Genomic DNA, 15,933 nt, shown 5'->3' with positions numbered 1-15,933 from the left:
ACTGATGGAATAAATTAGATAAAATTGATAAATACAATTATATACAATAATATATATCACACAGTTCTCACACAAATCTACAATATTTTAAAAATATATGGTGTGAGAAACGTTAATTAAATTAAATACGATAATAATAATAATACAATGTAATAATATAAAGTATTGAAAAATATAGAAATAATAGTATCAATTTGCTTTTATTACAATGATAACCAAATTGTGTTTAATAATTATATAATATTTAATAATTATTAACTTCAATTATGTTATTTTTGGATTATGATAAAAAAAGCATCAATTTTTGAGTTTTATAATTTTATATGATATGATTATAAATGAGAAATAAATTACACGATTTATAATTGATTTTTGCATGCATTATATAATAGAGATAAGATTTCGTAAACAACTACGAAAGAATATTTCATAATATTTAAGACGTGATATTGCGGTCTCGTGATCAATAGATTTGATAGAGGGCCAAATGTTAACACTGCTTAAATTAAATTTAAAATGCAGTAAAAAGTAGAATTGTCAATATTCAGGCAAATAATTCCTTCTGATCTTGATCAATGTATCATCAATGTATCAATCAATGAATCATTACGTATATAGAAAGAAAAATTATTGATTATTAAATCTATATTGCTAATTACATATTATTTTACATTATTCTGTTGAATGTTTATTTTTATTTTGCGTTATTTAAGTTTTATATTGTGATCCTCTTTAATATACACTATTTTTTCAGTTAATCTTATTGTACACAGAAATTTCGTAATCTTGTAGAAAAAATTAATATTTATTGGATAAAAAAGAAGAAATCTCTGCATTATTTAAATATCTACAATTTAACGAAAATATCGACATAGTCATCTATCATTTTTCAGATTTTTAATAATAAATAATGTTTGCAAAGAATTTTCTGATTTTATAGATTTACAAATTTGACAATTATCGGACCAATGGCCTGACGATAAAAACTGATTTACAAAACAAAGCTATCCACATTTTTTAACTTTTAAAGCACTTTGAATTAATAATATTATTTTTGATTATCTTTATCTTTAAGCAACTACGACATCTTTATCTTCAAGCAACTATGACATTATTTGTGACGCAATATAATTTGAAATACAAAAGGAAAGTACAAAAGAAGAGAAAAAATATGTTTATTATCGCAAAATGTGTTAAAAAATGCCAATTTTTTTACTACTGATTAATTTTTGCAGACAGAATGATCATAGCTATATTTCATGTATTCTTCCACTCCCAGCGCTGCTCTCCTTTACGAAAAGTTTTCATTCGAGGTTTGACATCAATGTCTAAATAATCGTACACATCTCCGGCGGGCTTTAACGGTGTCCACTTAATTGGAGTCAAATCCGTAATCGCGGGTGTTGGATTTCTAGAAATAAATTGAAAATTAATTATTACAATAAATCACTGTAAAATCACATAAAAATATTAAGTTTAGTACCCTGTTTTAGCGAAATCTGTCCACATCTGCGTTAAGCGACTTATCATTTTATAATCCTCCGAATCAGGTGCGGGTACTGATAAACCTAATTCTTTTATTATATCAGGATAAAACAGGTAACACAGTTCTTCGCAATGAGACGCACCTACAACATGTTGTAATACGGTAAATTAATTAAAAACAAATATATAACTTTTAATTTAAATTTATATTTATTATTTTTAAATCGAAAAAAATATTAAAATTCTTAAAAAAAATATAGTTTTTAAAAAAAATATTTTGAAATGAACTTACACACATTTTTTTATAAGTATAATGTAGAAATGTTACTCAGAGATAACATTTTTATTACAGTATAAATGCATTTGCATATGTTCAACATTATATAACATTATATAACATTATATGTACAGTTCAACATTAAAGAGTTTCATATTAAGTTTATTACCATTTTAAACTTATTAACGTCTGTACCTGGAAAGTCAGTATTGAGAATTTTCTTCATGAGTGAGGTTTCGCTTCCGTATGAGAATTGATACAGATATGTCTTTCCAGAATTATCATTATTCATTTGAATATCCGCTGCTTGCATAATACCGCGAAAAAAAAATATATCGCTGAGTAAATTAATGTAATTAGGCACTGTTTTCTCTGAAATATTTTCGTCACCAAAATATAAAGATCGTAATTGACATAATGTGATTGGTATCTTTGGCAGTGTAGTTAAAACTCTGGGATATATTGCCAGTTTAAAGTCAGAATCTACTTGACTGAGAGCCTCCTTAGTAATGTCTGAAATTATTTTGTTATTGTAGTTAGACTATACAGTAATTATTATATAAAGAGTAAATAATATTTAAACAAATTTTTATCGCTTTGGGATAATTTTGCAATGTTATGGTTTGCCACACATACCACAAAAATTTATTTTTAGAATATTTAATTTAAATATTATTTGTATATACAATACCAATGTTGTATTCCTAATAAGATCGTTAATAAGAAGATCGTTACAAAAAATTATGCGACAAAGCATTACAGATATATTTAATGAAGATAAAATAAAAATATACTTACATCCATAAAAGTTACTTTTTAAAAGAACAGATCCCTCGCAATTTGTAAAACCCAGAAGATATGGCACTTTAACACCACGATGTATAAGCGTCGTTAGATCTCCCGGGAAGACTGGATTTGATGATTCGTGATCCAGAGTAGGTGTAAAAATTAGAAGAAATTGTTGACGCTCCTTCGAAAAAGATGTTATTAATGTTTGTAAAAATTTTATTATTATTGTTTGTATAAATTTTGTTATGTTTGTAAAAATTATTGTATTCGTACTATAGGTCGTCTATAGATCTGTACACATGTATAATTCCATATTGAAATAGACGCAATCAAATTTTAAAATACACTTACTTCTTCTGTCGCGAGAAACTTCTGAGTCTCTATGAGTTTTTTCGCGTCGATCATTTTGAGAAACTCGTAGACATCCTTCGGATCTTCGGTCACTTTTCCGAGTTTTTTAGCGAGCAAGAAGCCTTTATTCGTTGAACAAGATTCTAATTCGGTAAGGGCCCACGGACATGTAACAGTGCCACTTTGCGATATCGCTTTATGAAATAAACCTATAAATAGAATCGTATCGAGGACTTTTGGTACACGCAATTTGTTGTCATAAAAAATATTTCTTAACTATCCAGACTTTTAACTTAGTACACGATTTTATCAAAATACGTTATAGAAAAAATTTTTATTCTTCCCTTTGAGTAATAAAAAAAAATAAATAGACTCTAATTTAGAGAATAAATTCATATCTTTTTAATCATTGATCTTTTTCGTCAATTTTAAGTTGATTATTCTTTAACGAAAACTGTAATAATTATTTTGTTTTTACAAATTTCTAGATTTTAACATTTTTTACAGTTAAAATAAAAATAAAAATTTTAAAAACTCGAAATTTAATTATCTTTTAAGAATATCAATTTGAAATTAATTGAAAAAAAGGGAGATGCTATATGTGTGCTTATATATATGCATACATATAAGCTTTATTATATTTCCTATATAGCATAATATATATTTAATATATATATATATATATATAATATATATATATAATAATATATATAATAATATATATATAATATATATAATATATATATATATAGCATAATATATAATATATATTTTAGCTACGTTTTTGTTGAACACAGAATAAATTAATTTCAAATTAACTACTAAATCTGATTAAATAATAGATAATTCTTTATATACGGTAGATAATTTTATGTGTACATCGATAAATATGTACCTTCACTTAATGGAGATAACGTCAAATAATGTACTATAGCTCCGCCGGCACTTTCGCCAAAAATGGTGACATTTTCTGAATCTCCACCAAACTCTGATATATTTTTCTGGACCCAGTGTAATGCCAAGATCACGTCCTTCAGACCTTGATTGCCCGTTGCTACTTTATCATATAGATTCAGAAAACCTAAGAAAATTCGTATAGTAATGCGTTTTCTTTGATAAAATCGATTTAAATGAAATGTTTAGAGATGATCAATTAATATTATAATTAATATTATATTGTAAATAATTTGAGATACGGTATATTTAATTTAAATATTCATTCTAAAAGAAAATAAGCCAAACACAAGTGATATATACTAATATAAATGAAAACTTATTGCGTATCAAACTAATTCGTAATAATGTACCTAGGACGCCTAATCTGTAATTTAGAGTAACCAACACTACATCTTTTTTCACAATATAATCAGGACCATAAAGAGTCGAATCACCAGATCCGAAAAAAAAGCCACCGCCATGTATCCATACCATTACAGGACGTTTTTTCAAAGACTTAATATCTGTAGTGAACACATTTAAATAAAGACAGTCTTCGTCGCCTATAATTTTTGATTTTTGGATAACATCTATCTGAACAGCAACATTTCCGTATTTTAAAGCATCTCTGCTACCGGACCACGGTTCTGGTGGTACAGGATCCTACATAAAAAATTCGCTAATGTGAAACATATCAAGTACGAGATCTATCCTTAGTAAAGAATACACATGTAATATTATATCAAACTTTTATTTTGTATTGATTATCGTATTTCTAGGATATGAACAAATTTTCTTGTAAAAATTAAATATTAATTTTTTGCGTCTAATCGTATATCGTCGTGCGTTACAAAATAACTTGTTTTTCTATGATAAGATGAACAAACGTATCTTACGTCATGTTTACATATCACTATCTAATAAATGATAGAAGTGCCGATTTCTGCAAGTGCTTATTTTTAGTTATTAATATAATCGTATGCGTACGTTGTTACTATACGCGCTTTTAAAATCAACATTATATTGAAAAATTACATAGTAGTATAAACAATAAACAAATCGATTATATCAAATTTTGCTTTTTCGTGGATATTAAATTAAATTTAAAAAATTGTTCTATTAATTCTATTAAATTCGCTTATTGTTTTGTACCTATCAATTCTTACATATATTTCATATTATATTCTATGAAACTTCTACAATGAAGAGAATTATTTCTACTGTAGAACATATTATTTTTTTATCTATGTTAAAAAATTAATCTATGTTATGTATATCAGGTATTCTTTAAACATATCGTTTCTTTTTGCAATTGCAGGTGAAAATTAAAATTCATAAATAATAACATCAATTTAATATTATTTCTTTTAGTCGCTTTAATTCGAAAAATTTAAGTGTCATAGATGCATAATAATTTATTATTTTTTTATTTCTATAAAATAAATAAGAATATGATATAATAATTGCACAATATATGCTAGATAGACCTAGTCAGTTTTATTAATGACGTATTTTACCTGAGATCTGCATTTTTTGTATTTTTCTAGTTGTAATTTAAAAAGAAATAATTAAATTAAATAAAAAATAAACAATCAATGATAATAAAGATTAAAATCAACGCCATATAAAACCGATCACGAAAAGATTGAGAAAACTATATATTTACCTTAAATCTGAGTTCACCAATCGGAGGTTTCGCATATGGTATTCCGCGAAAGGCAACATAGCGACCACCATAAATACCTTTTTTGACAATACCAACCAACTTGCCATCACGTACACAAACTTCAACTCTCTCCATGTTGTACGATAAAAGAATGACGATAGAAGAATGTTGATAAGTCGGTCTGCTGGTTTATATTGTGCGATTATATATATCTATGTGGATTCTCGTTTGAGGTGATTAGATTAAGATAAGCTCATACTGTTACTACATTATCATATTACTGATATGAAATATTATAATTTACAATCATTGTCTAACTTTTATATATATATATATATATATATATATATATATATGAAACATTATATATATATATATAACATTATATATATATATATATATATATATATACATATAATGTTTTTTTTATCTTATTTATCTGAATTGTCTTTATATATTTAGAAACTTTATATTATTAATAAAAATACTCTAAACGCGCGTGAGTATGATTAATCCTTAAAACTTACTTTTAAAAAAAAAGATAAAAGAAGAGCGCCAAATTTATGTACTAATTATATTTGCTATTTTGTCTAGAAAAATATTGATATATAAAAATTGCGCTAACTATAAGTATAAAAATTTGTACAAGATAAATAGAAGTACAAGGGAAAAAACTTGTACAAGTTAACTTGTACAAATTAATATAAAACAAAAAAGTAAAAAAAAATTTAATTAAAAAAACTTGGCGTTGCCAATTTTATTAGTATATTGTTTAGCTTAAAAGTCTAAATTTCGAAATATAAATCAATATAAATCAATATAAATTAATTGAAAATATAAATCAATATAAATCAATATAAATTAATATAAATTAATCAATATAAATTAATTAAAGAATTTAAGTCATTAAATTTAAATATTAGACTATAATAATTAAAATTAATCATTAGAACATGTTCCAATTTTTTAAATATATATTTAATTAGAATATTTCCCAATTTCATTGCCAAGTATTTTTAATTAAAATTTTTTTACTCTTTTGTTTTATATTAATTTGTACAAGTTTTCTTCCTTGTACTTCTATTTATCTTTTATTAACACAATTTTTATATATCACTATTTTTGTAGACAAAATAACAGGTATGTTTTCTCTTTCTATGTGTTGTGTACATGTGTGCTGATGATGATAATAAAGACGTTTCTTAAGTGAAAATTTCCATATTTTGATTCTGCGTCATGATATCTCCGTTTATATTTAGCAGCGAAAATAAAGATATTTTCTTGATATAACTCAAACTCGCTCTATCGATTAAATCTAGTAAGAATTCGATCCGTTATGTATATAGATGTAGTGTAAATATGGATATCTAACATTTTCCAAATTTTATTAATTACAAATAATAACAAATAACAAATAATGTTAATTAATAACAAATACTGTTTGCAAAAAATTTTCTATTTTTAAGGATTCATAAATTTGACATTTATTGGACTAATGTCCTGACAATAAAAACAGACTTACAAAACAAAGCTATCCACATTTTCTAACTTCTAAAGCACTCTGAATTAATAATATTATTTTTGATTATTTTTATAAGCAATTGACTCCAAAAAAAGATGGAGAAAAAATTTATTTATTATCGTAGAATGTATATGTATGTGTATACTAAAAAATCAATTTTTTATTGCTGATTAAATTTTGTAAAAAGAATGATCATAGCTTATGTTTTTCATGTTCTCCCAGTCCCAGCGCTGCTTCCCTTTACGAAGAGTTTTCATCCGAGGTTCAATATCAATGTCTAAATAATCGTACACATTTTCAGCATGCTTTAACGGTGTCCACTTATTTGGAATCAAAAAAGTAATCGCGGGTGTTGGATTCCTAGAAATAAATTGAAATTTAATTATTATAATAAACCATTGTAAAATCACATAAAATATTATGTTTATATTACCCTGTTTTAGCAAAATCTGTCCACATTTGGGTTAAACGATTTATCATCTTATAATCTTCCGAATAAGACGCGGGTACTGATAAACCTAATTCTTTTATTATATCAGCATAAAACAAGTAACACAGTTCTTCGCCATGAGACACACCTACAACATGTTGTAATATAGTAAATTAATTAGAAATACAAATATATAATTTTTATTTTAAATTTATATTTATTATTTTAAATGAAAAAAAGACATTAAAATTGATAGAAAAAGATATAGTTTTTAAATAAAATTATTTTCAAACGAAATCACATGTTCTCGCTTGCTTATAATGTAGAAATGTTATTTACTGATACCATTTTAATTACAGTATGAGTGCATTCGTTTATAATATATGTTTGATCCACCTGCAATAATAGGATGATAAAAGATTGTTAAGGTGTAGTTAATAGATAGGATGGAGTGTAGATATAGATGATAAACACTCCTATAATGCATAAATATTTCTAAGCGAAAACCCAATAATATGAAAATCTAATAAACATAAGTCAATTTCGACATGTATTATGGTGGCTGAATATGTTGCGGAAGTAGCTGTAAAAGAAGTTATACGGCTGAATATGATATTCAATGTATTAGCACAGAAAACAGAAGTGCCCTGTAAACTATATGTCATCAGATGCGACAACAAATCGGCAATTGACTTCACAAGAAACAAAATAAAGAGATCACGTACAAAACATATCGACATAGCCTATCGTATTATTAGAGAAATGCATGAGGATGATTTAATTGAATGAAAATATACCTCATCTGGTGATAATGTGGCGGATATCTTTACATTATCTTATATTGTAATGAATAAGCATGTTGAAAAGTGGAGATTGCGATAAATTACAGAGTGATCAAAGTGGGGGATTTGATAGATGTTTAATTCACACTGCTATTATAGGATGATAAAAGATCGTTAAGATATAGTTGATCGATATCGAGTAGATGGCAACATTACTATTATCAATATATTGTTATTGTTATATTGTAGACGTTAGATCTCGTACGTTCCTTTTGTTCCTTTTATGTAACACACAAGTTCTAAATAAGAAATATTTATAAAAAGAGAGTAAACAATAACATTTGCCTTTTTTTAGCGATATTAGTACACAAAATAAATTATAAGATGTGCTTAATAGTTTATAAAGTTCAACATTAAAGAATCTTATATTAGCATGTTAAACTTATTAGCGTCTGTACCTGGAAAATCAATATTGAAATTTTGCTTCATGAGTGAGTTTTCGCTTTCATATGAGAATTGATACAGATATGTCTTTCCACAATTATCATTATTCATCTGAATGTCTACTACTTGCATAATACCACGCAAAATAAACATATCGGTGAGTAAATTAATGTAATTAGCCAATGTTTCCTCTGAAATATTTTTGTCACCAAAATATAAAGATCGTAATTGACATAATGTGATTGGCAGTTTAGGTAAAACTGTGGGATATATTGCCAATTCAAAGTCAGAATCTATTTGACTGAGAGCCTTCTTATTTATGCCTGAAATCATATTAAAGGTGATTATACAGAGTGTCAGGTAAAGAGCCAATATATTTTAACAATAATAATACTTTAATTTTTTGCTAAGAAGTAATTTAGCAACGTTTGTCAAAGAAAATTTATTTTTAAAATATTAAATTTTAAATATTATTTATACATATATATATAAATTTATACATATACACACACGCGCGCGCGTGCTTGGGTGTGTGTATGCAGGGTGTTTCTTAATAAGTGAAAAATTTTAGAAGATGATTATCTTTGTCGAAAATTGAGGGGGTTTTTCATATAAACATATACTGCTACATCCCTCTCTGTGGAGTTACATTCCTCCAAAAATGGAGGTAAAAATTAGGTTTCTATTTTTTTCTCAAATTTTGAACAAGTTAAAATAACGAAATTAGGTGGATATTTTCTACTAGTAAAAAGATTATTAATATTTTTTTCAGCCTCCCGTATAGTTATAAGGGGATGAAATTAGCAATCTCTGTCCAATTTTTTAATTAAAATTTTTTAATGGTCCGGTATATGATCATCTAAAAATATGCATTAAAATATTTGATTTATTTAGAAACTTTCTTATTTCTTTTATGCTTTTATAAAATCAGTAGTCTTCAAGAAAAAAATACGTTATCGTGCACAGCACGATGCTAAATAGCATATAACAACATATAATAGGTTTCAAATTACGAGAAGTTAAATTTTAAAATAAAAATTAGAGTAAATGTTTGGAAAATTGGAACAAAAACAAAATTATAATAAAAACCTAAAAATCTAAAAAATAAAATCTAATTTTCACTCCCATTTTTAGAGGAGTATAACTCCACAGGGAGGAATATAGGAATATATGTTTATATGAAAAACTCTTAATTTTCGACACAGAATCATCTCCTACAATTTTTTGCACTTATTAAGAAACACTCTGTATATACACATAATATAGTACCAATATATAATATACTACAGTTGTACTCTTAATAGAAGATACTATTTACAAATGTTGTATATCAAATTGCATTACACACGCATACATACACACAAAACGAGAATAAAGACAAATGTACTCACATTCATAATTATTGCGTAAAAAAAATAATCCTTCACAATTTGTAAAACCCAGAAGATATGGAACTTTAACGCCACGATGAATAAGCGTTGTTAGATCTTCCGGGAAAACTGGATTTGATGATTCATGATCTAGACTAGGTGTAAAAGACAATAGAGATTGTAGACGCTCCTAAAAGAAGAAGTTATTAAACCTTCTGCTTCTGTAGGCGCCTTTAGGCGGTTTGATATTTTGGTGATTGTATTCTTTTGGCGCCTTAAGATGTTTAGTACTAATATTATCATTATTCATATATCTTTATACTAGTAATTGATCGCGCGTTCTGCATTAGACTTCGCTCCAGCGAAGAGCGAAAGAGTTAAAAGAAAAAATATTTTATTCTTACAGTCTCTATACATCTGTATCTACATACGTATAACTCCACATTGAAGTAATCAAATTTTAAAGTACACTTACTTTTTCTGTTCTGAGAAACTTTTGTTCAACTTCTATGAGTTTTTTCGCGTCGATCGTTTTGAAAAACTCATAAACAACCTTCGGATCTTCGGTCACTTTTCCGAGTTTCTTGGCAAGCAAGAAGCCTTTATTCGTTGAACAAGATTTCGGTTCGGTAAAGGCCGATGGACACATAACAGTGCCACTTTGCGATATCGCTTTATGAAACAAACCTGCAAGTAGAATCGTATCGAATTTTAGTATACGAGTTGTTGTCATAAAAAATATTTCTTAATTTTTTCTCTTTGATTAATAAAGAAAATATATAGGATTTATTTTAAAGAGTAAAAATTCGTATCTTTTTAATCATTGATCTTTTTCATTAATTTGAAGTTAATTAAATTTAATCGTTCTTTAGCAAACACATTGGAGCAATTGTTTTATTTTACATAAACTTTTAGATTTAAATATATATTAATTTTAATTAAAATTTAAAAAATTCTAAATTTAATTACTTCATAATAATATCAATAATATCAATATATATCATTCTTCAATATATATCTTAGTTTCATGAAGTTTTTTTTATAATATTGGAACCTATGTTTTTGTTAAACACAGAAAAAATTGATTTCAATAATTGAATTTATCAGTTAATAAATTTGACTAACAATAAGTAATAAAATTCCGTATATATGCCAAATAATTCTGTGTATTTATCAATAAATATATGTACCTTCGCTTAATGGAGATAAAGTCAAGCAATGTACAATAACTCCACCGGCACTTTGACCAAAAATGGTAACATTTTCTGAATCTCCACCAAACTTTGATATATTTTTCTGGACCCATTGTAATGCCAATATCACATCCTTCAGACCTTGATTACCCGTTGCTACTTCATCAAATAAATTCAAAAAACCTAAAGAAATTCATATAGTAATACGTCTTTTTCTTTAATAAAATCAATTTAAATGAAATGTTTAGACTTAATAAGTTCGGAAAAAAATAATGCTCGTTAATAATAATACGCTTATGTCATTATAAATATATCTTTCATCTTCATATCAAAAATTATAACTTTAATAAGATAATATATGTACCAAATTTTTTAAATTGATTTATAATATACTTATGTAAATAATTTTCACTTTTTGTATTTATGAAATTAATAATACGCTAATTTTTAACATATTGCTTTCGTACACAATTGGCGCAAACCAATTTATTATAAATATTTATTCGTCGTTAATATTGTATTTTTCTCGAAGAAAATAATCCTACATGCAATAAATCAAAAATATAGATATAAATTTTTTTATACAAGTTTATAAAGAGTAAAAATATGAGTAAAAATATAAATTTAAATATTTTTATACGAGTTTGAATGAAGGAATTTGTTATCTGTAAAAGTATTAATATATAAATAATTTAATGTGCCATATTTAATCTAAATGTTCTAAATTATGAAAGGAATTAAGTAAATAATATACGAATTAAATATAAGTCATAACTTATTGCGTATCAAGTTAATTAGTAATAATATACCTAGAACACCTAATCTGTAATTTAAGGTAACCAATACTATGTTCTTTTCAACAATATAATCGGGACCATGAAAAGATGAATCACCGGAACCCGTAACAAAACTACCACCATGTATCCATACCATGACAGAGCGTTTTTCCAAAGACTTAATATCTGTGCTAAATACATTTAAATAAAGACAGTCTTCGTTGCCTATAATTTTTCCATTATGTATTTGAACTGCGACATTTCCGTATTTTGAAGCATCTCTGCTGCCGGACCATGGCTCTGGTGGTACAGGATCCTATATAAAGAAGTCGCCAATAAAATATATTAAATATTAAGTCCTTTGTAAGAAATATGCTTGTAATACTATATCAATTTTTAAATTTGTATTGATTATTGATACATTTTTCAAATATGAATAAATTTTGCTATCAAAATTAAATATTAATTTTTTGTTATCATGTATCGTGATTACACATGCGTTTTAAAAATAGCTTGTTTTAAATGAGATACACTTTGCAAAAATCGTATGTCATTCTACAAGAGGGACATGTGTGATGTAACATTATCTATTAAATTTTAGAAATGTCGACCTGTGCAAGTGTTTATTTTTAGTTATTAATCGTATGGGTACATCATTACCTTACGTGCTTTTGCAGTCAACGTATTGAAACATTATATAGTAGAATAACTAATAAGTGAATCGATTAATCAAATCGATTAATTATTGTGCTCTTTCATGGATATTAAATTAAATTGACAAAATTTTATTAATATTTTTATTAATAATTTTTGTTTTGTATTATCATTTCTTATATATCTCAATTATTTTCTATAATGAAAATATTCTTTCTCTATGTCAGATATTTTTTAAATAAACCTTTTTTTCATGTAATTGCCAAAAATTAAGAAATAATAACATACATTTATTATTATTTTTTTGTAATATTTCTTATTAAAAATTAAAAGTATTTATGTAAATAACTATAAATAAAAATATTACGTAAATAATTAAAAATTCAAAAAATTTATGTAAATAACTTAGATACATATAATAATTTATTATTTTTTTTATTTCTATAAATTAATAGAAGAGAAGATAATAAGAGAAGATAATAAGAGAAGAGAATATAATAATCATACAGTATGTTGGACTGAACTAGACAGTTTTATCAATGATATCTTTTAACTGATCTTGATTCTTTATATTTTTCTAATTGTCTAATTCTAATTATTTTATAAAAAAATAATTAAGTTAATAAGAAATTAACGAAAGAAACTAAAATAAACACCGTATAAAATTGTTCATGATAACATTAAGAAAGCTATATTTACTTTAAATCTGAGTTCTCCAATCGGAGGTTTTGCATATGGTATTCCACGGAAGGCAACGTAGCCACCACCATAAATACCTTTCTCGACAATACCAACCAACTTGCCATCATGTATACAAACTTCAACTCTTTTCATGTTGTATATGATAGAAAAATGACGAGAAAAGAACGTTGATAAGTCGTTCTGCTGGCTTATATTGCACGATTATATGTAAATTATATTGCACGATTATATGTAAATTAATGTAAATATCGATTATCGTTTAAAATGAGAATTAAATTAAAATAATCTTGCTATTTTTTTTACATTTATCGTATTACTGATATGAAATATTACAATTTACAATCACTTTTTATCTTTTATTTCAGTTAATCTTACCTAGTATACAAAATCATATAAGTATATAAAATCATATATTTCTCGTTATTTTTTTTATAACTATTGTTGTGGCGGGAGTGGCACGGGATGGGAGATGTTGCCGGAATAACCAACCAAAGAAACCAAGGCCTCGGGACCGCCGATTGATTTTAGAAATTTTATTATTAATATTATTGCTCTTTTTATAAATATAAACACATTTATTAATCTGCTTGCTTTCATTTAAGCCTTCTTTCCCTAATTTCGTTGAATCGTCTCGTTCTTAACTTTGTTAGATTTCGAATGTTAACAGACTTCTTTAGCGTTTGATGCGTAAAATAGCGGTTAACCCCGGATTTGTACTTTTTATTGATTGATTTTTTTATTAACGACTGTCCTCCGCGGACTCGCGATGGATGGTTTTTAGTACCTCGTTTTTGGAGGTATTTGGAGGAGATCGCTTAGCGACATGACCATATACGATCATGGACAATTTTTCGCAGCGGTCAAATCTAAGTACAAGCGAAAGAAGTTCAAAGTCGAAACGTGTGACGTCGTTGACATTTTCACGTTTCCGGTAACTCACTGCGTGGTTCTCTAAGGTGACGGTTTTACGCGGTTCGCGAACATTCTATCACATTTTAATTATAAAATTTATATTAACGGTAAAATAAAGTTACAGTCTTTCGAACTGTAACACTATTTGAAATTTTGTTTGTGTATTATTTGCAAAGAATGCAAAAAATAGTTATAACATGTTTAAGCATTAGCATGTTAAATTATTTATTTATTCATTTATTTAAATTATTATTTTTAGAATCAAAGTAGGGGTTGCAAAGAATTACAATTTCTATATCTTGGTACCAATGCAATGCAAAGTTTCAAAGAAAATTCTAATGAATTACATTTATTTTTTTCTTATCATTTTTACCATGAAATTATGAATATTATCGGTATTTAAATAAATTTATTTCATGGTAAAAATGAAAAGAAGAAAAGAAATGTAATTAGAATTTTCTCTGAAACTTTGTCTTACATTGGTACTAAGATATAGATCGTAATTTTTTGCAACCCCTACTTTGATTTATAAAGCTTTTCAATAAACAAGATAAAAAACATTTACGAAAACAAAGTCAACCGTCAATGAAATAAACGCAACGTACGAGTATGCGTTACGCAATCAGCTGATCGCCAATCAGTTGATTGCAAATCATATCGCGCGTAGCAACTTCGAAAATTCAACACCTCATCGGTAGCCTATAAGATTCATTGGTCCACGTGGAAAACAATCCCGAGATCACGTTCAATAAAATGGAGTGAAAATTCACGTAGACCGTCAGTCGAACTTTCCAGCCTCGCACTCGATCTTACAATTAGTTCAACCGCTTCGACACTCTTTGTCTCACCGTTTCAGTTTAACAGATTGAGAAATTTTATCTCATCGCTTTGTAAAACCGCTTAATTACACCGTGTATATCTCGCACCATCGTTTCTGTAAAACCGCTGTAGTTACACCGCTTAATTTTCTGTACCCATTTTTATATTTTACTTTTATGAACTCTTTAATAAACTCATTTTTTACATAACATTACGTGCGACTAATATTTTATCCGTACACGTTTTTTTAATTCTACGCTATCGCGGCACATCGATGACTCTCCCGAACACCTATAAACGTTTTAACATTTAATAACGAAAATAGTTTTATTAAAATCTATAAGACTGATTGTTGATAACTTCAATACGATTACAATAATACAATACGATTACAATACGATTACAAATATATCACACATGTTTTCACACAAATCTACGATGTTTTAGAAATATAGTAGTATGAGAAACGTTGATAATTGTGATAATAATAATATAAAATATTGAAAAATATAAGAAATGATATCAATTTGCTTTAATTACAATAATAACGAAAATGTGTTTAATAATTATAGTCAATTTAGACGATAGTTAATTTAGACTATGTTATTTTTAAATTGCGAGGAAAGAAAAACATAATTTCATATGATATGATTATAAATAAAAAAAATTTACGAAATACATTTACAGTTAGTCTTTGGACACATTACACACACACACACACACGCGCGCGCGCGCGTGCGCGCGCACGACGCACGCACACGCAACGCACACGCACGCACGCACGCACACACACACATATATATATTACACGCATATAATGCTAAT

General features: G+C 26.5%; 3 protein-coding genes across 12 annotated transcripts in view; 1 reads left to right on the top strand and 2 right to left on the bottom strand.

The window, feature by feature from the left end:
- The window catches only part of LOC105251306 (calcitonin gene-related peptide type 1 receptor), a 175,859-nt gene that overhangs the window by 107,288 nt on the left and 52,638 nt on the right, over nucleotides 1–15,933 (top strand). The gene's annotated exons all lie outside the window — the stretch shown is intronic.
- LOC105251299 (esterase E4) overlaps nucleotides 1–15,933 on the bottom strand; it is a 37,581-nt gene that overhangs the window by 15,482 nt on the left and 6,166 nt on the right. The window contains exons 1-8 of one of the 5 annotated variants that reach the window (XM_025406905.1): nucleotides 13,375–13,537; nucleotides 12,055–12,337; nucleotides 11,243–11,428; nucleotides 10,528–10,739; nucleotides 10,074–10,242; nucleotides 8,697–9,005; nucleotides 7,460–7,604; nucleotides 6,995–7,386 (exon numbers count right to left, since the gene is read on the bottom strand). The exons of 1 other annotated variant lie outside the window; for it this stretch is intronic. In XM_025406905.1, the coding sequence (XP_025262690.1) occupies nucleotides 7,197–7,386; nucleotides 7,460–7,604; nucleotides 8,697–9,005; nucleotides 10,074–10,242; nucleotides 10,528–10,739; nucleotides 11,243–11,428; nucleotides 12,055–12,337; nucleotides 13,375–13,509 (1,629 nt within the window). In that variant the 5' untranslated portion in view covers nucleotides 13,510–13,537 and the 3' untranslated portion in view covers nucleotides 6,995–7,196. Of the gene's footprint in view, nucleotides 1–6,986; nucleotides 7,387–7,459; nucleotides 7,605–8,696; nucleotides 9,006–10,073; nucleotides 10,243–10,527; nucleotides 10,740–11,242; nucleotides 11,429–12,054; nucleotides 12,338–13,374; nucleotides 13,538–15,933 lie in introns of those variants that run through there. 3 more of the 5 variants (XM_025406907.1, XM_025406906.1, XM_025406903.1) reach the window with 3 other exon arrangements.
- LOC109609985 (esterase E4-like) lies at nucleotides 1,074–5,734 on the bottom strand. Its single transcript, XM_025406909.1, has 8 exons — nucleotides 5,505–5,734; nucleotides 4,210–4,501; nucleotides 3,798–3,983; nucleotides 2,903–3,111; nucleotides 2,561–2,732; nucleotides 1,958–2,275; nucleotides 1,484–1,628; nucleotides 1,074–1,411 (listed from the first exon to the last, which is right to left on the bottom strand). Exons 1-8 carry the CDS (start codon nucleotides 5,637–5,639, stop codon nucleotides 1,258–1,260), a joined length of 1,611 nt encoding a protein of 536 aa, XP_025262694.1. The 5' UTR covers nucleotides 5,640–5,734; the 3' UTR covers nucleotides 1,074–1,257.

The sequence above is a fragment of the Camponotus floridanus genome, unplaced genomic scaffold, assembly GCF_003227725.1.
Source record: "Camponotus floridanus strain SB8 unplaced genomic scaffold, Cflo_v7.5 scaffold16, whole genome shotgun sequence".
Classification (NCBI taxonomy): domain Eukaryota; kingdom Metazoa; phylum Arthropoda; class Insecta; order Hymenoptera; family Formicidae; genus Camponotus; species Camponotus floridanus.
The sequence above is the reverse complement of the archived record's forward strand: the minus strand, read 5'-3'. Positions and strand labels throughout refer to the sequence as shown.

Excerpts from the sequence above, each read along its gene's own strand:
- LOC109609985 (XM_025406909.1), bottom strand. The coding sequence starts at position 5,639 with ATGGAGAGAGTTGAAGTTTGTGTACGTGATGGCAAGTTGGTTGGTATT. Across the intron at positions 3,112-3,797 it reads GTTATCTCCATTAAGTGAAG|GTTTATTTCATAAAGCGATA; the intron begins GTACATATTTAT and ends TTCTATTTATAG. Across the intron at positions 2,733-2,902 it reads AGTTTCTCGCGACAGAAGAA|GAGCGTCAACAATTTCTTCT; the intron begins GTAAGTGTATTT and ends TCTTTTTCGAAG.